This window comes from Pongo abelii, chromosome 20 (assembly GCF_028885655.2).
Source record: "Pongo abelii isolate AG06213 chromosome 20, NHGRI_mPonAbe1-v2.0_pri, whole genome shotgun sequence".
Classification (NCBI taxonomy): Eukaryota; Metazoa; Chordata; class Mammalia; order Primates; family Hominidae; genus Pongo; species Pongo abelii.
In genome coordinates, this window is record NC_072005.2 from 14,737,679 (window position 1) to 14,765,110 (window position 27,432).

General features: G+C 47.7%; 1 protein-coding gene across 8 annotated transcripts in view; it reads left to right on the forward strand.

Annotated features, from left to right (window-relative positions):
* ZNF333 (zinc finger protein 333) overlaps positions 1-26,123 on the forward strand; it is a 30,416-nt gene extending 4,293 nt beyond the window's left edge. Inside the window, exons 3-12 of one of the 8 annotated variants that reach the window (XM_054538326.2) lie at positions 867-990; positions 1,422-1,517; positions 5,062-5,144; positions 10,639-10,755; positions 12,281-12,368; positions 20,699-20,787; positions 21,429-21,555; positions 22,327-22,422; positions 22,988-23,064; positions 23,557-26,123. In XM_054538326.2, the coding sequence (XP_054394301.2) occupies positions 867-990; positions 1,422-1,517; positions 5,062-5,144; positions 10,639-10,755; positions 12,281-12,368; positions 20,699-20,787; positions 21,429-21,555; positions 22,327-22,422; positions 22,988-23,064; positions 23,557-24,654 (1,995 nt within the window). In that variant the 3' untranslated portion in view covers positions 24,655-26,123. 8 annotated transcript variants of the gene reach the window in all.
* Positions 26,124-27,432: the final 1,309 nt, after the last annotated feature.

The window sequence follows — 27,432 nt, forward strand, 5'->3', positions numbered from 1 at the left end:
CTGAAGAATTCTGCAATTAAAAGGCCATAAAGATTCTCAGATGAGGCCGGGCATGGTGGCTTATGCCTGTAATCCCAGCACTTTGGGAGGCCGAGGCGGGCAGATCACTTGAGGCTGGGAGTTCAAGATCAGTCTGGCCAACATGGTGAAACTCTGTCTCTACTAAAAATACAAAAAATTAGCTGGGTGTGTGGCGCGCGCCTGTAATCCCAGCTACTTGGGAGGCTGAGGCAGGAGAATCGCTTGAACCCAGGAAGTGAAGGTTGCAGTGAGCCGAGATTATGCCACTGCACTCCAGCCTGGACGACAGAGCAAGACTCTGTCTCAAAAACAAACAAACAAACAAAAAAAAACTCAGATGCAATGGAAGTCCTACTTTGACAAGTATAAAAGATTATTAAGGACATAAGTCTTGGGGGATCCCAGGGATTCACAGAAATTAAGTGGTCAATCCTAAATTTGTGATGCTGTGCCAGTTTGTGATAAGGAGTTTAGGAAAAACTCTCTAAGCCTGAAAGGACAGGCTCTGCCATCACAAGTCAGTGGAGTTACACAGAGAGCCAAAACTTACACTTTAGGATTTATCCAAATGTTAAAAGAAAGTAAACCTTTCAGTTTGGTGGCCCATGTGATCTCTGTCACAACTACTCAGTTCTGCCGTTGTGGCCTCAAAACAGCCACTGATGCATTGTAAAATAAATGCACGTGGCTGTGTGCCAAGAAAACATTATTTACAAAAATAGGCGTTAGGCTGGATTTTCCACGCCTGCTGTGTCTGAACATTTTCTCTTCTCCAGTGATAACCAGTCATTGTGCTCAGTGGTGGGGGTGGTCTTTGCCGAGCCAGAACGTGTGTGCTGTTTTAGGAATCAGTCACCTTTGAGGATGTGGCCGTGGAGTTCATCCAGGAGTGGGCATTGCTGGACAGTGCACGGAGGAGCCTGTGCAGATACAGGATGCTGGACCAGTGCAGGACCCTGGCCTCCAGGGGTAAGGCTGGCGTCACCTGGCTCCTTCCTGTACGCAGGCACTAAATGCTTCTTAAGCGCCTGCCATGTGAACAAGGCAGACGTGGCTTAGGCTTTGTGGCACTTATCGTCCACAGGATGACAAAGCTTCATCTGTTGCATTGACTTCTTTCCCTCTGTAGTAAGGCCCTTTTGGGTCTCCTTGAATTTGGCCCAAGGCTTCTGAGGTGAGAGAGCCTCAGCCCCTTGGGGCAGAGGGGAGGGTGTTTGTGGGTTGTGTCCTGAGTTCATTAGCTATTGGGCAAGATTCCTTTGCTACCCATCACACTTGCTCAGCCCAAAGAATCTGAAGCCCATGTTGAAGCTGAAGGAGAGTTTGAGTTGAGAAACAAGAGTTTGTTTTCCTCTGCAAGCCCTCTCTCTCTCAGCGCCTGTGTCTTTCTTCATGTGCAGGAACTCCACCATGCAAACCCAGTTGCGTCTCCCAGCTGGGGCCAAGAGCAGAGCCACGGGCAACAGAACAAGGGATTCTCCATGCCACAGGTGTAGGTGAGTACTAGGCAGGCTGTGGATTCCCCGACCCCCCTGGTTGGGTGGTGCACCCTGGGAAGTGTCAGGCTAAGAGCATTTTCAAAGGCCCTTTGTTCTGAGGGGACATCGAAGGCTATTTGGAGCGAGGTTTCTCAAGTTCCTTTAGCTTCTCTTCTATTTTCACTTTCTAGCCCTCCTCTCCTACTTTCCTTTGGTTTGAGAAAAAGATTTGTTCTAATTTCTCTTAAAAAATTAGAGGGCCAGGTGTGGTGGCTCATGCCTGTAATCCCAGCACTTTGGGAGGCCGAGGCTGGTGGATCACCTGAGGTCAGGAGTTCGAGACCAGCCTGGCCAACATGGCAAAACCCCGTCTCTACCAAAAATTAGCCAGATGTGATGGTGCGCACCTGTAATCCCAGCTACTTGGGAGGCTGAGGCATGAGAATTGCTTGAATCTGGGAGGTGGAAGTTGCAGTGAGCTAAAATTGCATCACTGCACTCCAGCCTGGGGGATAGAGCGAGACTCTGTCTCCAAAAAACAAAACAAAACAAAAATTAGAGCTATAAGTCACACACCATGAAATTCCCCCCTTTTAAAGTGTGCAGTTCAGTGGTTCACAACCTTGTGTAAACATCACCACTACCTAATTCCAGAACATTTTCATCACGCCAAGTAGAAACCCTGTCCCCATGGGCAGTTACTCCCCATTACCCCTCCCTCAGCCCCTGGCAGCCACTAATCTGCTTTCTGTATCTATGGATTGTCCTATGTAGACATTTGTATAATGGAAATCGTATCATAAGTAGCCTTTGGTATCTGGCTTAGTATAATAGTTTTGTGTTGCAAGTAAGTTATAGACTGGGTAGTTTATAAACAATAGAAGTTTATTTGACTCCTGGTTCTGGAGGCTGGGAAGTCTAAGGCTGAGGGGCTGCATCTGGTAAGGGCCTTCTTGCAGCATCATAACATGGTGGACGAGATCATGTTGCAAGAGAACAAGAGAGGCGCAGACTTGTTTTTATAAGGCCACTCTTGAGATAACTAACCCCCTTCTGAAGTAATCACAGGGCAGATTCCTCATGACCTAATCACCTTTTTTTTTTTTTTTTTTTTTTTTTTTTAAGACAGAGTCTCGCCCTGTCACCCAGGCTGGAGTGCAGTGGTGTGATCTCGGCTCACTGCAACCTCTGCCTCCTGGGTTCAAGCGATTCTCCTGCCTGAGTCTCCTGAGTAGCTGGGACTACAGGTGCACACCACCACACCCGGCTAATTTTTGTATTTTTAGTAGAGATGGGGTTTCACTGTGTTGGTCAGGCTGGTCTCAAACTCCTGACCTCGTGATCCACCCACCTCAGCCTCACAAAGTGCTGGAATTACAGGCATGAGCCATTGTGCCCAGCCACCTAATCACCTTTTAAAGTTCCAGCTCTCAATACTGTTGTATGGGAATTGCTTCCAACCTATGAACTGTGGAGGACACACTTAAACTACAGCAGTATCTGTCTTCTTTCACTTAGCCTTATGTTTTCCATTTCCATCCATGTTGTAGCATGAATCAGAACTTAATTCCTTTTTAAGGCTGAATAATATATATTGTATGGATAAGCTACATTTTGATTATTCGTTCATCAGTTGATAGACAGTTGGATTGTTTCTACTTCTTAGCTATTGTGAATAATGTTGCTGTGAACGTTTGTGTACAATATTTCTTTTTTCTTTTCTTTTCTTTCTTTCTTTCTTTTTTTTTTTTTTGAGATAGGGTCTTGTTCTGTTGCCCAGGCTGGAGTGCAGTGGTGCAATCATAGGTCACTGCAGCCTCAGCCTTTTGGGCTCAAGTGATCCTCCCACCTCAGTCTCTTGAGTAGCTGGGACCACAGGTGTATGCCCTCATGCCTTGCTAATTTTTAATTTTTTTCTAGAGACCATTCTTCCTGTGTTGCCCAGGCTGGTCTTGAACTCCTGGGCTTGGGTGATCCTCCCACCTTGGCCTCCCAGAGTGGTGGGATTACAGGCGTGCGCCACCGTGCCTGGCCTCGTGTACAAGATTTATGTACACATGTATTTAATTCTCTTAGGTATATACTGAGGAGCAGAATTGCTGGCTCATATGGTAACGCTATGCTTAACTTCTTGAGCAACTGTCATACCACTTTCCAAAACAGGTGCACCATTTTACATTCCCACCAGCGATGATGAGAGTTTTGATTTATCCACATTCTCGCCCATACTTGTCGTCCACTTCCTCTTTAAATTTAACCTTTCTATGTATGTTCTTTGTCTAGTTCTTTCTTACTCTTTTTTCTAATAACATCTGCTTTCTGGAAATAGTCTCAATCCTCATAGAGTTCTTAGCTAGGAAATTGCCTCTCATTTCCCCCTTATTCCTATGACTGCCAGAGTCCACACATAGCCCTACATACAGATGCTGTCTTCCCTTTCAGGATCTTCCCAAGTCTAGGGTCAATATTAAAAGCTGGGCTGGGCATGGTGGCTCATGCCTGCAGTCCCGGCACTTTTGGTGGATCCCTTCAGGTTAGGAGTTCGAGACCAGCCTGGCCCAACATGGCGAAACCCTGTCTCTACTAAAAATACAAAAATTAGCCTGGCGTGGTGGTATGCGCCTGTAATCCCAGCTACTCAGGAGGTTGAGACACTGGAATCACTTGAACCTGGGAGGCGGAGGTTGCAGTGAGCCGAGATCACACCATTGTACTCCAGCCTGGGTGACAGAGTGAGACTCTGTCTCAAAAAAAAAAAAAAAAAAAAAAAAAAATTAGCTGGGCATGGTGCTGCATGCCTGTAATCCCAGCTACTTGGGAGGCTGAGGCACAAGAATTGCTTGAACCTGGGAGGTGGAGGTTGCAGTGAGCCAAGATCACACCACTGCACTCCAGCCTGGGCGACAGAGTGAGACCCTATCTCAATAATAAAATAAAATAAAAAGTAAAGACAACATGTGGCTCATGCCTGTAATCCCAGCACTTTGGGAGGCTGAGGCGGGTGGATCACAAGGTCAGGAGTTCAAGACCAGCCTGGCCAAGATGGTGAAATCCCGTTTCTACTAAAAATACAAAAAAAATTAGCCAGACGTGGTGGTGGGTGCCTGTAATCCCAACTACTTGGGAGGCTGAGGCAGAGAATTGCTTGAACTCAGGAGGCAGAGGTTTCAGTGAGCCAAGATTGTGCCACTGCACTCCAGCCTGGGCGAAAGAGCAAGACTCAAACAAACAAAGAAAAAAAACAAAAAGCAAAAAACGTGTATGTGTGTACACACACAAATATAGATATATATAGATTTATATATACACATATATATTTTCAATTTTATGCCACTATTTCTTTTTGAAAGGAGTTCATTTTTTCCCAATTCATTTCAGACTGGAAATCTCAGCTTGAATATATGTATTTGGTATTAAAATTTGAATATTTATATTCAGTATTAAAAGAAAAAGCCTGTGTGTGTATAGTGTGTATATATATTCACATATATATGTGAATATATATTTTCAATTTAATGTCACTATTTCTGAAAGGAGTTCATTTTTCCCCCATTCATTTCAGCCTGGGAATCTCAACTTAAACCCAAAGAGTTGCCTTCTATGCAGGATCTTTTGGAAGAAGCATCCTCCAGGGACATGCAAATGGTAAGATGCGCGGGGTTTTCCCCGGCTTCCAGCATGGGAGCAGTTGAGGAACACGTGAGGTGGAAATACAGGACCAGAGCCAGGGAGATGTTAGCAGCGTGGGTGTCTCTTGGAAGGGAAATGGTGTCTGAGGGGAGTGCCTGTGACTTCTGAATTTGGGCAAACCCTGACTGTTGCTCAAGATTTTTTTTTTTTTGAGACAGAGTCTTGCTCTGTCACCCAGGCTGGAGTGCAGTGGCATGATCTTGGCTCATTTCAGCCTCCACCTCCCGGGATCGAGTGATTCTCCTGCTTCAGCCTCCCGAGTAGTTGGGACTGCAGGCGTGCACCACCACGTCTGGCTAATTTTTGTATTTTTTGGTAGAGTCAGGGTTTCACTGTGTTGGCCAGGCTGGTCTCGAACTCCTGGCCTCAAGCGATCTGCCTGCCTCAAGATTCTTTTTTTCTAGAAGGTTTCCTGAAGGAAATGTTTTAATAAATGTGAGTCAGACATTGAGTGAGTGAAATATGACTTCCTCTTCAGCAACTGTCAGACAAACCCCTCCTGCTAGAGAAGCCCCATTGTGAATAAGAGAGAGCCCTGTGGTAGAGCTGGCAACACACTCAACTTGACGAACTCCAGCTGTCTAAACAAGGCATGGCTTGAAAATGCTGAGAATATGCTCCCGGTGGGGAGGACCCCGGGGCACTGGCGCAGATATTGGCGGGCTTTCCACCATCACTCACCTCTTTTTTTGTTTTTTAAAAGACAGGGTCTTGCTCTGCCACACAGGCTGGAATGCAGTGGCATGTTCATGCCTCACTGCAGCCTCAAACTCCTGGGCTCAAGCAATCCTTCTACCTCAGCCTCCCGAGTACCTGGGACCACAGGCCTGAGTCACCATGCCCAGCTAATTTTTTTCTTTTTCTTTCTTTTTTTTTTTTCTTAGAGATGGGGTCTTTCTATGTTGCCCAGGATGATCTCGAACTCCTGGCCTCATGTGATCCTCCCACCTCAGCCACCCAAGTAGCTGGGACTACAGGTGTGAGCCAGTGGGCCCAGCCATTACTCACCTCTTGTCAGGAGCAAGCTCCACCTGGAGAAAAGGCTCCTGATGAGTTGAAAGGAGGCAGGAAATGTTTCTGGAGGAGCTGTAACCTGGATGTGGGTGAGAGAACTGGCAAGACAGAGGCCACTTTGATTGGAAAGAATGTGGGAAAGTTATTGGGCATCCTTTTCTTCTTAGGAGACCAGTCTAGATCCCACACTGGAAGGAAGCCCTTTTCAGTGTGGAAAAAGCCTTCCATACGAGCTTGTACAATTAATAGTACAGGAGAAAATATACACTGAGTCCCCACTATCCCCCCTTTGGCCCTGAATTCCCTCTGCCTCAAACGAGAGGACCTTCCAAAGTTTGAGTTCCCATTCCTGAGTATTGGTGAAAGTTAGAGTTAGGGTTTGGTTAGAAGGAGGCACAGAGCTCAGCCTCACCCCCAAGTGGGGCGTATTAGTCCCAGGGTCAGTGAGAACGCTGGGATCCCTCAGTCAGTGCCCCTTCCCTTGTGTCATGGATGGGTGTCAGCATCAGAGCATCAGGGACGCCCCACCTAGTGGATGGGGTGCAGTAGCCTAGGTTTTAGAGACCCACACTCCACTTCTTTGCCAGAGAAGCTTCTGGAACACAGAGAAGCCTCAACCTTGTGCAGCCTGGTGTGGGCAGCAGATCAGCCAAAACTCACAACCTGCCTGGCTGCAACAGACCCCTGGGCAGCTGACAGCCCTCCTCACTCCACAGGCTCTCCTCATCCTTGGTTTACACTGTTGTTTTGGTGGAGAACACCCTCCAGTAGCTCCTTGGGAACAGGTGCTTGGGTTTTGAGACCTTGAGTTCTGAGAATGTCTTACCAGGGCTGCTGGATTGCAGGTTTGTTATCTGATGTGGTGGTTGCGGTAAGCCTCATTACAGAACATCCTTTTTTGTTTCTTTTCTTTTTAAATAGATATGGGGTCTTGTTCTGTCACTTAGGCAGGAGTGCACCAGCACGATCATAGCTCCCTGTAGCTTCGAACTTCTTAGCTCAAGTGCTCTTCTTGCCTCAGCCTCCTCCCGAGTAGCTGGGACTACAGGCACGCACCACCACACCTAGCTAATTTTAAAAAATTGTTTTGGAGACGAAGTCTCACTGTGTTGTGCAGGCTGCCATTGCAGGGCATTCCATGTGTCATGTAGCCCTCAATGCTTGTTGAATGAAGGAATGAATGGATAAGGTGTTGCAGAAGGCATCTCCAGGCCCCATCCTCCACCTCTATGTCTCTCTTGATCAGCAGGTGGACCCCATGTGAAGAAAGGAAAGAGGGAGGGAGAATGAGCCACAAGGGCCCGGTGCCCTCTTCGTTTCTGTGGGCTCTCTCCTTTCAGTACAGGGCTCCAGCGCCCTCCACAGAACTCCACACCCAGCCCGGCAAGCCCCTTCATAATGGGTGCTGACAGTGGCAGGCATGGGGCTCTTGTTATATCAGAGCCCCAGGAAACAGGCGGTCACAGACTATTCTGAGTGGGCAGAGGAGGTCCACCTATGGACACATATTTAGAGAAGCTGAGGAGTTCATCCCTGAAGACATCCAGCCCGTGAGTAGTGGAGGTGGGTTTGGAGCTAGGAGTTGAATCCAGACCTAACCCCAGAGACCACAGTATCAGCTGTCAGGTTCTACTGCCTGACGATCATACAATCATGCTGCTGGGTTGATGGTGCTGACCCTTTAGGTAGCCCTTCCAGGCCATGCCAGGCGTCATTGCACCTTGTCACAATCATTGAGACCCTGTACGGTGGCTCCTAGACCTCCCTGTCACATGGGAAAAAGTGCTGATGGCTAGGGACAGATTGAGTCCCCATGGCCTCCCTCTCTTTGGTCGGCTGGTCCAGCGGAGGGACCAGTGAAGAGGAGGGTGGGAAACTGCTCTTAGAAGAGCCCCAAGGAAGCCAGGCACAGGGGCTCACCCCAGAATCCCAGCAACTCAGGAGGCCGAGGTGGGAGGACCACTAGAGCCCAGGAGTTTGAAACCAGCCTGGGCAACATAGCAAGAACCCGTCTCTGCAAAACAGACAAAAATTAGTCATAGCCAGGTGTGGTGGTGTGCACCTGTAGTTCAGCTACTTGGGAGGCTGAGGTGAGAAAATTGCTTGAGCCCAGGAATTCAAGGCTGCAGTGAGCCGTGTGTTTGCACCACTGCTCTCCAGCCTGGGTGACGGAGCAGTATTCTGTCTCAAAAAAAGAAAAATAAAACGCCCCAAGGGAGGCTGAGGAACAGGCCTCTCCAGGCTCAGCCCTTCTTCTGTCCCAGGGCCACCCCACAGCTGCCTCTTCTGCAGACACCCAGCTCTTTGAGGCTACAGTGTTGCTGCTCTCATCCTCTGCTGCATCCCCAGGGCCTGCACTAGCACTGCCTGTGTCTTAGTCTGTTCTCACCCTGCTGATAAAGACATACCCGAGTTGGGTCCTCTATAAAGGATGGAGGTTTAATTGACTCACAGTTCAGCATGGTTGGGGAGGCCTCAGGAAACTTACAACATGGTGGCAGGGGATGCAAACACATGTTTCACATGGTGGGCAGCAAGGAGAAGTATAAACAAAGAGGGAAAAACCCATTATAAAACCATCAGATCTCTTGAGAACTCATTTCACTATTTTGAGAACAGCACCGTCATGGTAACCGCTCCCATGATTCAGTTACCTCCCACCGGGTCCCTCCCATGACATATGGGGATTATGGGAACTACAATTCAAGATGAGATTTGAGTGGGGACACAGCCAAACCATATCAGCCCAGTACATATTTGTTCAACAAATAGGCAGAACGCCTAAAAACAGTTTCTTTAAGTAGAGTGACCTGTGTCAAAATGATTCTGATGCAAACATTTGTCTCAAAATGTACCCATGGGATTTTGATTTATGACACAGAGAGGCCAATGTCATTGGAAAATTTTGATTACTTGTATTTTCTGGGAGGACAGGGCACACCATGCCACACAGGTCCACACAGGGAAGCACCAAGGTCAGCCTGGAGGCAGAAAGGAGTGAGGGGATAGCCCAGGCCAGAGCCTTTCTTGGGGTTTCCACAGGAAAGGTGAGGCTGGGTAGGGTAAACTGCCCAGGATTGGTCAGTTTGAATAATTTTAGTGGACCTTGGGGGATAGGTGCTGTCCCTGGTTGATTTAGGGCAGGGGAAATATTGGCTGGGTGAGAGTGAGATAAGGAGCTGGTATGGTGTGTGGGCTCTGGGTCACAGGGGATTTGGAGACGAAGTTGGCAGGCAATTTTCCCCTGTGAATGATGGATGCCCTGTGGACAAGGACAGCATTCCTGTTCAGAACCAACATCTCCTGACCTTGCTTTCTTTTTTGGTTTTTGGGTGACTTAAACAGCAGAAATTTATTTTCTCACCCTTCTGGAGGCTGGAAGCCCAAGATCAAGGTGGTGGCAGGGCTGGGTTCTCCTGAGGCCTCTCTCCTTGGCTTGCAGGTGGCCACCCTCCTGCTGCCTCTTCACACGGCCACCCCTCTGTGCCACACCTTAATGTTCTATAGTGAAACGTCTCATAGCCTCTCCAGGGGCTCTGTCCTAACCTCAGGTCTGTCTCTGTACCTGCAGTGTGTTCAAGCCTTGAGACCCTCGGTGGTGGCTGGTGCCTGCTGTAGGTTGGGAGTAGTTACTAGGTCTGAGGCTACCAGATGTCAGACCCGTGTACCTTGACTATTTTTTTAAGACACAATCTCGCTCTGTCATCCAGGCTGGAGTGCAGTGTTGTGATCTCAGCTCACTGCAACGTCTGCCTCCCAGGTTCAAGTGATTCTTGTGCTTCAGCCTCCTGAGCAGCTGGGACCTTAGATGTACACTACCACACTTGGCTAATTTTTGTATTTTTAGTAGAGACGGGTGTATTAGGCTGTGTTCACACTGCTGATAAAGACATACCCAAGACTGGGCAATTTATAAAAGAGAGAGGTTTAATTGGACTTACAGTTCCACGTGGCCAGGGAAGCCTCACAATCATGGCAGAAGGCAAGGAGGAGCAAGTCACGTCTTACATGGATGGCAGCAAGTAAAGAGACCTTGTGCAGGAAAACTCCCCTTGTAATAACCATCAGATCTCATGAGACTTACTCATTATCACAAGAACAAACATGGGAAAGACCTGTCCACATGAATCAGTTACCTCCCACTGGGTCCCTCACACAACACGTGGGAATCCAAGATGAGATTTTGATGGGGACAGAGCCAAACCATATCAATGGGGCTTCGCCATGTTGGCCAGGCTGGTCTTGAACTCCTGGCCTCAAGCAATTCTTCCACCTCAGCCTCCCAAAGTGCTGGGATTACGGGCATGAGCCACTGCACCCAGCCCCATTTGCCTTGACTTCTGGCAGCCCTAAGCCTCGAACCAAAGGTCTCTCGGGCTGAGAACAGCTGTGGTGCTGCCTCTGTCCTGCTCAGCACCCTCCTGTCTTTTGCCAGGGGCCGGGGCTGTTCCTGAGGATGCAGCTGGTGCCCTCCATAGAAGAGAGGGAGACACCATTGACTCGAGAGGACTGGCCAGCTCTCCAGGAGCCACCTTGGTCTCCAGGATGCATGGTAAGCCTGGGAGAGGTTCACTGTGATGGCACCAGGCGCAGTCAGGAAGGCCTGGGGTGCAGGGTGTCTGTAAATGGGGGAGGGGAGGGAAAGGAGGGTGTTTGGGGCCTGTAGGAGGCCCAGGCTGTGGGCTTGGGGTGGTGGAGTCTGTTTCTGTGTTGAATATACTTGTCCCCAGGGTGATGGTGGGCTCCAGGGCGGGTCCTGGGGGAGGGTCTGGTTGTTGGACCGTGGGCCCTGCCTTTCCTGGTCCAGCCTTTTTTCTTCCTGTCCTTCCACCCCAGCCCCACCGCTTCCACAACCTTGAAACTGACAGGAACTGGCAGGTCCTATGACCTAAGCGCTGGGCAAGGGAGCGTCCAGGCTCAGGGAAGTGAGGACCTCTTGGCTCAGGGCCCTGCATGTCCTTACCAAGGCAGAGAGAGAATGGGAGAGAGATGCCGTAAGGCAAGGGTCCCTAACCCCCAGGCCGTGGACCAGTACTAGCCCCTAGCTTGTTAGGAACCAGGCTGCAAAGCAGGAGGTGAGCGGCGGGCGAGCATCCATGCCTGAGCTCTGCCTCCTGTCGGATCAGCAGCAGCAGCTGATCCTATTGTGAACTGCACATGCGAGGGATCTAGGCTGCAGGCTCCTTATGAGAATCTAACTAATGCCTGATAATTGAGGTGGAACAGTTTCATGCCAAAACCATACCCCCACCCTGGTTTGTGGAAAAATTGTCTTCCATGAAACTGGTCCCTGGTGCCAAAAAGGTTGGTGACTGCTGCTGTAAGGCACGTCCTGAGCCCTGCATGAGGAGAAAAGGCCTCCTCCCACTTGTCCCTGCCCTGTTCCCTCTCCTGACGGACCTGCTGCATGTACCCCCCAACCTCCCATCCACCCCCAAGTCCTGCTAGCGTTATCTCCAAAATGCAACCCACCTCCAGCTGCCCCTCCTGTCCCTGCTGCTGCCACCCTGCCCAGAGCCACCGTTAGTTCTCCTGGACTCCAGTTCTGCTCCTGACAGGCACCTGGGCTCCACCCTGGACACGGAGGCCAGAGGGATCCCTTAGAAGTGTGAGTCAGGTCAGACATGTTTCCTGAGCGAGCAGCTGCCAGCAGAGAAGAGATCACATCCTACTCCAAGGAGAGGTCTTCCTCCCAGAAAAACTCACTGACTGCCTGCTCCTCATTCACGCGGCTCCACCTCCAAACACCATCTTCCCTCTATCCGTCAACCTCCTGGCCATCCACTCCCCACTTTTTTCCCAGCTTTTCCCTGACTTCTGGAGCCTCCTTGGAGGGTGCCACCTTCCCCAGCCCCTGCCTGGGCGCCCTCTCTCCAGGCCATTTTGGATCACAGTGATTATTAGCTTTGTATTTAAGGATTGGGTAAATCCTGACAAGGTAAATGGGTCTATCTCTTCTTTTATTAATATGTTCCCCAAAGCAGGATTAAACATGCACATTCATTTGGGGTGAGCAGGTGTGAGTGGACCCCCTCAGCTTCTTGACTCTAATCTGTGACCCCTGTCACTCTGTCCAGGGACTGAAGGCTGCTGTGCAGATTCAGAGGGTGGTCATACCAGTGCCTACACTGAGCCACTGCAACCCATGGGTGGCCAGGGATTCTGGTGAGTGAGTGCTGCATGGAACACGTGGGCAGAGGACCCTGCTGTCCTTGTGTTCTGTCCAGGAACTTGTATCCTATCCTGCCTGCATTTCCTCTGACTGCAAGCAGTGCTGTGACACCATAAAGAGGATACAGAAGGCCTCTCTCATTATTTGTGTGTTTAAGGGGGAGGACACTTCCAGTGACAGATCTTTAAGAAAGAGAGGGCTCACTCAACCACAGCAAAGGCCAGACCTCTCTTTGGGCAACATGAAATTCTTGACTACACGATAATGTCGATTTTGAAAATTATGATTGAATTTACTAGAAATGGCCTGTGTTTTAACTGTGTTTTTATAAATGAGGTTCAGGCCGGTTGCAGTGGCTCATGCCTTTAATCCCAGTGCTTTGCAAGGCCTAGGCAGGAGGATTGCTTGAGGCCAGGAGTTCGAGACCAGCTTGGGTAACATCAGGTGAGACCCTTATTTCTAAAAAAAAAAAAAAAAAAAAAAATTAGCCGTGGGTGGTGCCTCTCAGGTCCCAGCTAGTTGAGAGGCTGAGGCAGGAGGATCACTTGAGCCCAGGAGGTCAGGGCTGATGTGAACTACAGTTGCTTTATTGCACTTTGCAGCCTGGATGACAGAATGAGTCCCTGTCTCTAAAAAAAGAGGTTCAAAGCCACTTCTCCTGAGAAGTGGGGAAGAAATTAATTCTAGAAGACAAATGACATTTTAGCTTTAACAGTAAGGTGTTTGTTTTCTTCCAGTTGGCCTTCTAGTAAGAATAATAAACCTTGTTTCTTAAAAGTGCCATCCACTCTTGTGTCTGGAATCTCTGTTTTCTTCTTGACAGGGAACAATTCTTAGATCTAGGTCGTGTGTTGCTCTTCAGTATATTTTTGGTAAGCCTTCTGGGCCAGGCTCTATTTTGTTACTTCTTTTTTTTTTTTTTTTTTTTTTTTTAAATTGAGACAGCATCTCGCTCTGTCACCCGGGCTGGAGTGCAGTAGCATGATCTTGGCTCACTGCAACCTCCGCCTCCCGGGTTCAAGCAATTTTCCTGCCTCAGCCTCTCGAGTAGCTGGGATCACAGGGGTGCGCTACCATGCCCGGCTAATTTTTGTATTTTTAGTAAAGCCAGGGTTTCACCATGTTGGCCAGGCTGGTCTCGAACTCTTGACTTCAGGTGATCCGCCCACCTTGGCCTCCCAAAGTGCTGGGACCACAGGTGTGAGCCACCGTGCCTCACCTATTTTGTTACTTCTTGAAGAGGGTAACACCACCATTGTCATCCGGTGCTGAGATGGGGACCAGGAAACAGTCACAAAGAAAACACTGACCCCTGCTTCGTGGAGCTCACAGTCAGCTGGGTGGTCAGAGTTTGAAATGAATAACAGAGTCCAGTGGAAGCGTGTTATACGAGGACTTCATCTCAGGGGACAGGGAGAGTTCTGGGAAAGGATGGATATTTAAGCTTAGGCCAGGGTTTCTCAACTACAGCACTGCTGATAATGGGGCCTGTTCACTCTCAGCTGTGGGCCGTCCTGTGCATTGTAGGATGTTGAGCAGCATCCCTGCCTCAACTCACTAGATGCTACGAGCACTTTTCCTCTATGAGTTTACCAGGGCTGCCGTATCAAAGTTCCACCAGCTGAGTGGATTAAACAGCAAAAATATATTGTCTCACCGTTCTGGAGGCCAGAAGCTTGAGATCAAGGTGTTGGCAGGTTGGTTCCTTTTGAAGCCTCTCCTTGGTGTGTAGCTGGCTATCTTCTCTCTGTATCTTCACATCATCTTCCCTCTGTACATGCCTGTGTCCAAATGTCATCTTCTTGTGATAGGGTTTGGATTTCTGTCCCTGCCTAAATCTCATGTCAAATTGTAATCTCCAGTGTTGGAGGAAGGGCTTGGTGGGAGGTGACTGGATCATGGGGGTGGACTTCCCCCTTGCTGTTCTCTTGATAGTGAGTGAGTTCTCGCGAGATCTGGTTGTTTAAAAGTGTGTAGCACCTCCCCGTTCACTCTCTTCCTCCTGCTCCAGCCACGTAGCACGTGCCTGCTTTCCCTTTGCCTTCCGCCATGATTGTAAGTTTCCTGAGTCCTCCGCAGCCATGCGTCCTGTACAACCTGTGGAACTAGGAGCCAATTAAACCTCTTTTCTTTATAAATTCCCCAGTCTCAGGTAGTTCTTTATAGCAGTGCAAAGCAGACTAATATATCTTGTAAGTACACCAGTCATATTGGGCTAGGGCCCGCCCTACTGACATCATTTTAATTTAATTACCTCTAAAGACTCTATGTTCAAATATAGTTACCAGGGGTGAGATAAGATACCAGGGGTTAAGACTTCAGGATATAAATTTTTGGGGTAATACAATTCAGCTCATAACAGCCACATACCCCCTAGTCATGAAAAGCTAAAATGTCTCTAGATGCTACAGACTGAATTGTGCTCCCCTTCTCCAAGTTCATGTTGAAGCCCTAATGTCTCCCCCAAAGGTGCCTTTGGAGATGGGACCTCTAAGGAGGTGATAAAGGTTAAATAAGGTCATAAGGGTGAAGTGCTGAACCAACAGAACTCATGCCCTTACAAGAAGAGGAAGAGACACCAGAGTGCTCTCTCGCCCATGTGAGGACACAGCCAGAAGGCAGCCATCTGCAAGCCAGGAAGGGAGCCCTCACCAGGAATCAACCATGCTGGCATACTGATCTCAAACTTCCAGCATCCAGAACTGTTAGCAGCAAATTTCTGTTAAGTCACCTAGTGCATGGTATTTTGGAATGACAGCTCAACAGCTCAACACCAGACGTTGCCAAATGTCCCCTGGGGGTCAAACCCTGACCTAGACCATGATAAATACTATAACATTTAGCTTGGTCAGCTGTTGGGCTGTTAGGAGGTTCAGAGAGAGGGTACAGGCTTAGGAACAACATTGATAAAATTCCCCATGGAGCAGAGAACCGGTTGCATCCAGGGCCCATGGAAGATGGTGTGAAGGGAGCAGGGAGAAGTGGAGAGAGAGTGGTGTGAGCTGACTGAAGAAGAAGCAGGTTCCAGATTGTTCAGGGCTTGGAAGTGCAGGAAAAGAACCTTGGCCCATGTTCTAAGCCCACTGGGAGCCAGTGACGTGTTTAGGTGAGTGGTGCAATGCACCTGTGGTTTTAACAGAACCCCATCTCCCAGCACCTGTGAGGAGTGTGGGCTCAGGGAGGAAAGCAGTGGTAGGTGGAGGCCATTAGGAATAGAATGGTGCTGGTCTAGACTTGGGGTTGAGTGTGGAGGAGGTGTGCTGGGTTCCCCCAAGACCACCCCAGGCTTGATGATCCATTAGGAGGACTCACAGGAGATGTCGTACTCATGGCTGTGATTTATTACCACAAGTAGATATGAAGCAGAATCAGCAAAGGGGGTGCCAGGTGTGGTGGCTTATGCCTGTAATCCCAGCACTTTGGGAGGCCAAGGTGGGTAGATCACTTGAGGCCAGGAGTTCGAGACTAGCCTGGCCAACATGGCGAAACCCTGTCTGTACTAAAAATGTAAAAATTAGCGGAGCATGGTGGTGCATGTCTGTAATCCCAGCTACTTGGGAGGTTGAGGCAGGAGAATTGCTTGAACCCAGGAGGTGGAGGTTGCAGTGAGCCAAGATCACGCCACTGCACTCCAGCCTGGGTGACAGAGTGAGATTTCCTTCTTAAAAAATAACAAAAGAAATAAAAGTAAATAAAAGAAGTGTATCTGACTCATGGTTCTGTGGGCTGTACAAGAAGCACGGCACCAACATCTGCTCCTGGCGAGGGCCTCAGGCTGCTTCCACTTATGTCAGAAGGGGAAGGGAAGCCAGTGTGCGGAGATCACATGGTGAGGGAGGAAGCAGGAGCCGGGGCGGTGGGGGAGGGAAGGGAAGGGAAGGGGGAAAGGTGGCAGGCTCTTTTTAACAACCAGCTTCCTTGGAAAGTAATAGAAGAGTACTCATTCTCTTTGAGGGAGAGCATTAATCAATTCTTGAGGGATCTGCCCCCAAGTCCCACCTCTGACACTGGGGATTTACATTTCGGTGTGAGTTTTGGAGGAAACAAACAGTCCCTAAATTCCAGACTTTCAGAAGGAAAGCAGGTGTTCAACATAAACCGCATTGTTTGTACAAGCAGTTTAAGTGGAGCGAGTTTCTCTTTTCAGTTAGGGGCTCGGAAACCTTCCTGAAATCCAAGTTCTCAGACTCCACCCAAGGGCCAGCCTTGCAAACACATCTCACTAAGGAGCCCATCCAGGCCTGCTGGGTTAACTCCTTTCTGCACAGTAGGGAAGTGAGGAATGATTTAAAACACATAGAGGCCGGGTGCGGTGGCACATGCCTGTAATCCCAGCACTTTGGGAGGCTGAGGTGGGAGGACTTCTTGAGGCCAGGAGTTGGAGACTAGCCTAGGCAACATAGTGAGACCCCATCACTACAAAATAAGAAAATTAGCCAGGCATGGTTGTGTGCACCTGTGGTCTCACTACTCAGGAGGCTGAGGAGGGAGAATCACTTGAGCCCAGGAATTCAAGGCTGCAGTGAGCTAGCCCACTCTGGGTGAGAGAGCGAGACCCTGTCTCAAAAAATTATAGTAATAATGCATATAAAACCTTTATATTGAGGAGGTTGAGTTAATTTGGTGGTTCATGTATTCATTTACCAATGACATGGAGCATTTTTGTGCCAAGTAAGGTATCGGGGACAAGGTGGTAAAAGGCACCCAGGCTTATTCTTACAAAGCTTCCAATCCAGTGAGGATGACAGAAAAGAAACACTCGTGGCAGCAATACATAGCTGGTTACAGATGGGTAAGGGCTGCGAAGAAAGGGAAAGGGTCCTATCAGAGAAAAGGAGAGAAGGGGCTCTTTCTACAGGGGAGGAGACCTCAGGATGGGGACTCTGAGGGCGACATTTCAGTGGATCCAAAAAGAAAAGGCTCGATGTAGGTGTTGGCTGTAGCGGGGATGGGTGGGAGAGGGGCTTGAGGGTGAGTACTGCCATGTAGAGACGTCATCACTATTTATTCTGATTAGTTGCTGGGATCTGTAGAGTGTCAGAGAGGGGTGAGATTTCTGATCAAAGACAGAGACGGCACTTCCCGAGATCGAGAACATGGTTAGGGAGAGCAGGCTTTGGGAGGACGGTGATGAGTGTTTTTTTTTTTTTTTTTTAAGACATAGTCTTGCTCCGTTGGAGCTGGAGTCCAGCTGGAGTCCAGCTCTAGGCTGGAGTGCAGTGGTGCAATCTCGGTTCACTGCAAACTCTGCCTCCTGGGTTCAAGTGATTCTTGTGCCTCAGCCTCCCGAGTGGCTGGGACTACAGATGTGTGCCACCACGCCCAGCTAATTTTTGTATTTTTAGTAGAGACGGGGTTTCGCCATGTTGGCCAGGCTGGTCTCAAACTCCTGACCTCAAGTGATAACGCTGGCCTCTGCCTCCCAAAGTGCTGGGGTTACAGGTGTGAGCCACTGTGCCTGGCCTAGTTTTTTTTACAACAGAGATTTCTCTTTCACAATTTAGGATACCAAAAGTCCGAAATTAAGGTGTCGACAGGGCCGTGCTCCCTCTGATGGCTTGAGGGGAGGATCCTGCCACCTGCCTTCTAACAGTGGCCTGCAGCCCTTGGTACTCTTTGGCTTGTGGATGCAGCCCTCCCGTCACTGCCTGTGTTGCCTCATGTCTGTCTCCCTTCTGTGTATCTGTCTCTGTCTCTTCTGTTAGGAGAACCATCGTATTGGATTAAGGGCCTACCCTATTCTCGTGTCGTCTAAACTCATTACATCTGCAACAATCCTATTTCCAAATAAGGTCACATTTTGAAGTACTGGGGGTTAAGACTTCTCTTTTTTGGGGGGTTCACAGTTCAAACCATAGCAGTCTGTTCTCTAGTTCCCCCAAATTCATGTCCTTCCCACATGCAGAATACACTCACGTGATCCTGACATCCTCAAAGTTTTAATCCATTCCAGCGTCAACTCTAAGTGCAAAATCTCATCTAAGCACCATCAACTCAAAGCCTCATCTCATCTGATGAGAATCCCACAACTCATCATGTCAGTCATCTACAGCAGGTATGAGAGAGACTCAGAGTGTGGTCCATTGTGGGGCAAAATTCCTCTTCATCTGCGAACCTGTGAGAAATCAGAAAGCAAGTGATCTGCTTCCAAAATACAGTGATGGGGCAAGCAAAGGATAGACATTCCCATTTCAAAAGGAGAAAAAGGGGTCATGGGTCCTGAGCAAGTTTAAAACCCATCAGGGCAAATGCTATGCGGTTTCCAGGCCTGGAACAAATTCTCCATGGTTGGAAGCTCTGACCTCTGGACCTCATTTTGGGTACCTTCTATTCCTGTTCCCTTAGATGGGCAGAAAGATTTGAGCCAATGGTTGGGTACATGGTCTGGTGTTCAGATGTGAGAGTCAACCTGGAGATTTGGGCTTCATCATGAAGATTGGGGAATTGACACCCAGAGAATGGGTGAGGTTGCACACCAAGGCAGAGAGAATTGAGGGAGACATGAAGAGGAGGACCTGCAACCTGTGGACGCCAGCAACATATTGGAGAAGAAGCTCTTATAGGAAAAAGAGGAGGCTGGGGTTGTGATCACCGATCACAGGCTGGGTGGGCTACAAGAAGGAGGGCTTGGCTAGGTACAGTGGCTTACAGCTGTAATCCTGGCTACTCAGGGGGCTGAGGTGGGAGGATCGCTTGAGGCTAGGAATTCAAGGCTAGCCTGGGCAGCATAGTGAGACCCCCATCTCTAAAAAAATAAAAAAAAATTAACTGGGTGTGGTGGTGCACACATGTAGTCTCAGCTACTTGGGAGGCTGAAGTGGGAGGATCACTTGGGCCCAGGAGTTTGAGGCTGCAGTGAGCTGTGATTGTGCCACTGCACTCCAGCCTGGGTGACAGAACAAGACTCTGGCTCAAAACAACAACAACAAACCCAGGAGAGATTGGATGATGAGCACACATCAGTGGGATTTCCCAGCATGGATGGAGGTCACTGGTGATTCCAGGGTGGTGCCAGCCCTTGGAACAGTGGAGATGGGAAGCAAGAGGGAGGGGAGGAAGTGGGCACAGAGGGTGGATAGCCCACGATAGGGAATGAAGAGATAGAGGTAGCCCAAGGGAAAAGTGGGGTGTTATGGCTTGAATTGTGCCCCTCCAGAAAGACTTGCTGAAGTCCTAACCCTGTAAATGTGGCCTTATTGGAAATAGGGTCTTTGCAGCTGTAACCAAGTTAGGAGGTCACAAGGGTGGGCCCCAATCCAACAGGACTGTCCTTATGAGACGAGGAAGATGCCACGTGAAGACAGACACACAGGGAGGGGACCGTGCAACGGGGGAGGCAGACATTGGAGTGATGCATCCACAAGCCAAGGAGCCTCAAGCGTCGATGGCTGCCACCAGAAGCCAGGGAGGGGCAAGGAAGGACTCTTCTCAGAGCGTCAGAGGAGGCCTGGCCCTGCTGAGCTTAATTTTGGACTCCTGGTCTCTAAAACTGCGAGAGGATACATTTCTGTGGTTTTAAGCCACTCAGTCTGTGATACTTTGTTATGGCAGCTGCAGAAAACACATGTGGGGTCAGGGATTGGGTGTGGGTCAGGTTTAAAAAGTGAGGGGAAAGGTCCCATTGGGAGGGAGAGGTGAGGATGCAGGGGATGAGGGATGATCTGGGAGTTGCTTGCTTGTCTGTCATAGGCCAGAAGGAGGATGCCTGGTGCAGAGCGAGGAGTGGTGTTGATTTGAAAGCAGGTGGGAAGGGAGTTTCCTTTTAAGGCAGACTTGCAGGTTGGTTGTGGTTTATCTGCCTTGGAAAACTTGTGGTAAGTCCTGGAGCACCACTAGCCCTGCAGTGTAGCGGGGCAGAGGAAGGGGCCAGGCAGCCGGGGAGGAAGAGCTGTCCCAAAGCTGTCAGGGGACAGTGGTGGGGGCTGCAGGAGCTTTGGAGTCTCCTGGTGAATTATGGAGTCTATGGCTCTTGGGATATGGAATGAAGGCGTGTGTGTGTGTGTGTGTGTGTGTGTGTCTGTGTGTGTGTGTGCATGTCTATATGTCTCTTTGTGTGCTGGTCTGTGTGTATATGTTATATATATGAACAGGTGCATGTGTTTGTGTGTATATGTGTGCATGTCTGTGTGTACGTGTGTGAATGTGATTGCATGCATGCATGTGCAAGAACTTGCAGATATGTGTCTGCATGTGTGTCCCTGTGAGTGTGTGCATGTGTGTGTGTACACGTGATCACTCACAGCCAGGGTGAGCAGCCTTGGGGCCTGTGAGTGTGCCCAGTAGGCCAGGCACCAACCCTCATGCCTCTTCCCTTCTCCCCTAGCTGTGCCTGCACGAGACCCTGCCTGGCTTCAGGAGGACAAAGTGGAGGAAGAAGCTATGGCTCCTGGGCTGCCAACCGCCTGTTCACAGGTAGGTAAGAACTTCTTGTTCTAAAAGAACACTGCTGTGCCCAAAGGCTGGACTTGCCCTCTTCCTGTGACCTGTCTGGATCATCTCATGGGGTTGGTCTTCATGCTTTCAGGTACTGGGCCTCTTGCAGTGGGTGTCAGCAAGGGAGCGTGGGCCATGATCCCACCACCTCATTCAGACCCTCCCCAGGCTGCTGAACACCAGGAGGGAAAACAAAGCAAGGATGTCAGCCGTCCTCATTTTGTGGTCTTCATGGTCTCACTGAACAAAGAGTTGAGTCATTTTCCAGATAGTTCCCTCTTGCCTGTACCATGCTCAGGTCTGCTGGACCCTGGAGCTAGAAGGGGGACAAATCTGCAAGAGCTTCCTGGCTCCTTGTCAATAGATAAGTCCTGTCCTGAGGTCGAGGACTTGCAACATTAGTTATCGCCTCTTGCTGTTCTTACTTAAGGAGTGGAGAGTAGAGAGAGGAGTTCTAGTTCAGAGTCCTGAGCTAAGGGCCAGATTCTGGGGGATCTCAGAACCCTGTCTGAAAGTCCTCTGCCTGGGGTTTCCCTTCCCCAGGCCTGCCATCCTCCAGCATCCTCTGGCGTACTGGTGAGGGTGGTCCCTGGCTGAGCCGGGATGGATGTGTGTTTTAGGAACCAGTCACCTTTGCAGATGTGGCTGTGGTGTTCACCCCAGAAGAATGGGTGTTTCTGGACTCTACTCAGAGGAGCCTGTATAGAGATGTGATGCTGGAGAACTACAGGAACCTGGCCTCTGTGGGTAAGGCGGCTTCGTCTTTTCTTTCCTTTTTTTTTTTTTTTGAGACAGAGTCTTGCTCTGTTGCCTAGGCTGGAGTGTGATGGCGTGACCTTGGCTCACTGCAACCTTTGGCTCACTGCAACCTCCGCTTCCTGGGCTCAGGTGATCCTCCCACCCCAGCCTCCCAAGTAGCTGGGACCACAGGGTGCGTCATCACACCTGGCTAATTTTTGTATTTTTTTGTAGAGATGGAGTTTTGCCATGTTTCCCAGACTGGTCTTGAACTTCTGGGCTCAAGTGATCCACCTGCCTCAGCCTCACAACGTGCTGGGATTGCAGACATGAGCCACTGCGCCCGGCCAAGGCTTTGTCTTTTCATCACATTTATGTAGCAACCATAAGCTCCAGAAATTGTGCAAGTCTGGGAAACTTAGAGGTGAAAAAACAGATAATTCCCACCTTCACGAGCTTCCAGTCTACTGGCCTTTCTGTGGAATGAAGATCTTTTTACTGCTCTGTCTCTCTGTGATTAAAAGCTTTTGGGCTTCTCAAATGTATTCCTTAGCTAGGCCCTTGGTTTTGTAGACCGGAGAGCCTCAGTGTCCTCTGGGACCCAGTGAGGGAACTTGTATTTAGTTGCTCAGTGAAAGAGTTTGGCTGTGTCCATCAGAATTTAGGCACATGCATTTTGCCACTGCCATCTCTAGAGCCCCTAAAGACTTGAGAATATTGGCCCTGGTGTCAGGGCATGGCACAGTCCTCCCACAACATATGTTTTTTTCTCATGAGCAGCTGATCAACTGTGCAAACCCAATGCGTTGTCTTATTTGGAAGAAAGAGGAGAGCAGTGGACCACTGACAGGGGCATCCTCTCAGACACCTGTGCAGGTGAGCCCAGGCGGATCAGGTGAGCATCAGCTCTGGTCAGTAAGGGGAGTGTCCAGTTTGGAAATTGTCTATCAGGGCAACCTATTCATACCCTTGACTGAGAAGCCTGTTTGGTTGAGCTCCCTTATTAAATGCCACCTTCTTTCCTTTTTCCCTTTCCTTTTTCATCTCTGAAACTTTACATTAATCTCCTAGAAAGATCTGTCATACTTTCTCTTCATATTTAATATTTCCATGTGTATATTTTATCCATTTCCTCCCTACTGTATATTCTTGCTAATATTTTTCCTCAACATTAGTCACAATCTTCATAGAATCCTTTTTTGGTAAATGACCTACTATTTCCTTCCCATGTTCCTCTGATTACATAACTTCTCACCTAGCCACACACCTTAAAATTTTCCTAACTTTTAGATGCATTCCTTCTCATTGCAGTTTCTTCCCGTACTTAGGATCAGTATTTGGAAAAAAAAGTCCTCATGTGCCTTGCCTACTTTTTAGGTGACCTTGATCCCACAGTTTCTTTCTCTGTGTGCTTAACTTTTTCTTCCCTAATTCATTTCAGAACCTCAATGTCAACCCCAAGAGGCAATTCCTAGCCAAGATACTTTTACAGAGATCCTGTCCCTTGATGTGAAAGGGGTAAGGCTCACCAGGGATTATTCGTGGTTCTCTGTAATAGGTTGAGTCTGGGGTTAACTGTAAGTTAGAAAAGCAGCCCAAGAGCCAAGAGAGATTCGAGGCAAGAAGTGTTTACCCAGAAGGAAGCAGTTTCTTGGGAGAGAGTCCGTGAATGTCATGAATTGGTGGAAAACTAAACGTAGATCATGTTCTTACAAGTAAGCATTTTCACAGGTACGACACAGATACAAAGTGTTTAAGACTTAATTTAGCCTTACACAAATTGGAAAAATTCTGCATCTAAGAAGACCCATGAAAATAATGAAAAGATAGCTCTTTGCAACAGAGTATCCACCCTATTCCACTTGAGGGAACTCTGGGTAGAAATGGTATGGACTCCATAAATGGTAAAAGTATCAGATGTAGAACTTTTTCTTACATTCATTTCACATAGGGGAGAATATCTGTGAATCTAATAAGGCCTTTGGTCTTCACATTTTCTTTCATCAACAGGAGCAACCTCAGCCTGGAGAAAAACTCTATAAATATGATGAACTTGAGAAACCTTTTAACAGCATTGAACCACTTTTCCAGTACCAGAGAATTCATGCTGGAGAGGCGTCCTATGAATGTCAAGAGATTAGAAATTCCTTCTTCCAGAGTGCCCACCTAATTGTGCCCGAGAAAATCCGTAGTGGGGATAAAACCTACGCATGTAACAAATGTGAAAAATCCTTCAGATACAGCTCTGACCTTATCAGGCACGAGAAGACTCATACTGCAGAGAAGTGCTTTGACTGTCAGGAATGTGGGCAAGCCTTCAAGTATTCCTCGAATCTCCGGCGACACATGAGAACCCATACTGGAGAGAAGCCATTTGAATGTAGTCAGTGTGGGAAAACCTTCACGAGGAACTTTAACCTGATTTTGCACCAGAGAAACCACACAGGAGAGAAGCCCTATGAGTGTAAAGATTGTGGGAAAGCCTTCAATCAGCCATCATCCCTCAGGAGCCATGTGAGAACTCACACTGGAGAGAAGCCCTTTGAATGCAGCCAGTGTGGGAAAGCCTTCAGGGAACACTCTTCACTGAAGACACATCTGCGAACCCATACCAGAGAGAAACCATATGAATGCAACCAGTGTGGCAAGCCCTTCCGGACGAGCACTCATCTGAATGTGCACAAGAGGATACACACTGGGGAGAAACTGTATGAGTGTGGGACTTGCGGTCAGGTCTTGAGTCGTCTTTCAACCCTGAAGAGTCACATGCGAACTCACACTGGAGAGAAGCCCTATGTGTGCCAGGAATGTGGGCGAGCCTTCAGTGAGCCCTCATCCCTCAGAAAACATGCAAGGACTCACAGTGGCAAGAAGCCCTATGCATGCCAGGAATGCGGGCGAGCCTTTGGTCAGTCTTCACATCTTATTGTACATGTGAGAACACACAGTGCAGGGAGACCGTATCAATGTAATCAGTGTGAGAAAGCCTTCAGGCACAGCTCCTCACTCACTGTACACAAAAGAACCCACGTGGGAAGAGAGAACATTAGGAATGGCAGCCTGCCTTTATCCATGTCTCATCCATACTGTGGGCCCCTTGCTAATTAACTTCCATTTTGTAAAAATATAAACACATGGGGCTATGACTTTCCCTCATAATACTCCTTTAGCTGCATCCTGTTTCAATGTATTGTATTTTCATTTTGGTTTAATTGTAAGTATTGTCTTAACCTCCATTATCATTTATTCTTTGACCCATCTATTTGGAATTAGATTTTTCAAAACTAATACGTGGATATATTTTCATAGAGGTATAATGACTTTTAGTGAAATGCATACATCTGAAGTGTACAGTTGGATGAGTTTGACAGATGCATACATGCATGTAACCAACACTCCATTCCAGATATAGAATGTTTCTACCTTTCTGGAAGGTTCTTGCATGTTATATGGCTATTTCTTAGTTGCCTTTTTGTTGTTGGTTTCTAATTTAATTACACGGTGAGAAGAGTATGTGGCCTCTTTGTTACTGAGTCCTAGGTATTTGCTGAAATTTGCTATTAGGTCTGGTGTGGCTTATTCTTCTAGCTGCCAACCAAAATTGCCCCTTTCTCCTTAGAAAAGAACCTGGGTTTTCTGTTCAGATTGGTAGTGTGCACTATTAAAAAGCTTCCATCTCCCGACTGGGCACGGTGGCTCATGCCTGTAAGCCCAGCACTTTGGGAGGCTGAGGCTGGGGGATCACCTGAGGTCAGGAGTTCGAGACCAGCCTGGCCAACATGGTGAAACCCCCTCTCTACTAAAAATGCAAAAATTAGCCAGGTTTGGTGGCATGCACCTGTAATCCCAGCTACTTGGGAGGCTGAGGCAGGAGAATTGTTTGAACCCAGGAGGCGGAGGTTGCAGTGAGCCGAGATCGCGCCACTGCACTCCAGCCCGGGCAACAGAGTGAGACTCTGTCTCAAAAATAATAATAATAATAAAAAGCTTCCATCTCCCAGCCCTTCTTGCAAGCAAGGGCAGGCCATTTCCTCTGGTCCTGGCTAGTATGAATATGAGAAGTCACTGGATGTGACTCTGGGGAAGATGTGTTCAGGGATGGTTTCATGTAGCCACATCTCTCTACTTCTTGCCTTTTGGACAATCAGACATGTCTAGAGCTGGAGGAGCCCTCCTGTGACCATAAGGGTAAAAGCCACAGGCTAAGAAGAGTGTGGCCAGAAGTCATATCCATCTTGCTTCTGTAATCTAAAAAATATTTAGGATATATTTAATAGAATTGGCATATTTATGTGATTGCAGCAGCCCTCGACTATTTATTTCTGGATGTCCCATACATAAAAAATATGCACTTCTTACTGGTACAAGATTTTTTGTTTGTTTGTTTTTGTTTTTGGTGGGAGGTTTATTTCACCTGAATGTAATTCCTAACTGATGCACTTAGTATATGTCAATTTTTATAAATGCTTAATGGATGGTTGAAATCAATGTATTGTATTCTACAAATGTCTGCTAGATCAAGCATATGTGTTTAAAAACCATCTACACATTAATAAATATTGATCTGTGATCTAGCATTTATTGAGAGAGGTATGTTAAACTCTCCCACCATGATTATGTATTGCTGAAAAATCTTTGTCATTCTGTCAGTTTTTAAATTTATGTATATACATACATATATATGTTTTGAAGCAATGAAATTAGATACTGACATTTTTTGCATTTCCAACAAATTGTTACTTTTATTCGTATAAAGTGATCATCCTTTTCCCTATTACTGAACATTCAACCATTCATCATAATGATAGTAAATACTTATTTAGAGTTTACTATTAATAGTAGCCACTGCCTGAAGCTTTGCATCTTTTAATTTAGTCCTCACACTGACACTTTGAGGTATGTACTCATTCCCAAAGTTATCATCCCCAATTCCCAGATGAGGAAGCTGAGGCCCAGCAAGTTAAAGTGGGCTATCAAAGTCATCTGGGTGGCATGTGACAGGCCTGACTCTCTCTACAGTGGCAGACCCAGGGGACTAGTCTCCATTTTTACTTGTTCTTTTTTTTTTGGTTTTAAAGTTCTCTTAGGTATAACTTACATAAATGTTAATAAATCTTAGTACACCTTGGTGAATTTTGTATATGTCTATACCCACCATGGGACCCATCAAAATATTTTATCATCCCAGAAATTTCCCTTGGGCCCCACCTCATCCTCAAAGGTTACCACTATTCTGACTTCTATCACCATAGATTTGTTTTTCCTATTCATGTAAATGGAACCATAAACAGCCCTCTTGTGTCTGTTTTCTTCACTTAATATAGTGTCATTGAGATTTATCTATGTTGTATTATCAGTAGTTTATGCTTTTTAATTGCCATGTAATAGTCCACAGTCTGAATATACCACAATTTAAAAATTCTATTCTGCTTACAAACATTTGAGTTCTGTCCTCCAGGTTCATCCGTGTTATCACAAATGACAGAATTTCCTTCCTCATTAAGGCCGAATAGTATTCCATTGTGTAGCTATACCACATTTTCTTTATCCATTCATCCACTGATGGACAGTTAGGTTGATTCCATATCTTGGCTATTGTGAATAATCCTGCAGGTTTTATTGTTATGAATAAAGCTGCTGTGAATGTTCTTGCTAAGTCATACTGTGGACATAGGTATTCATTTCTCTTGAGTATAAATGTAGGAATGGAATTACTGGATTTTGGCGGAGACCTATCTTTAGCTTTAGTAGATCTTTCCAGACAGTATTTCAATGTGGTTGAAACCATTTATACCTCAATTTGTACATTAATGAATGAAAGTTTCATTGCTTCACATCCTTGGCAACACGTGGTGCTGTCACTTAAATTAATTTGAGCTACATTAG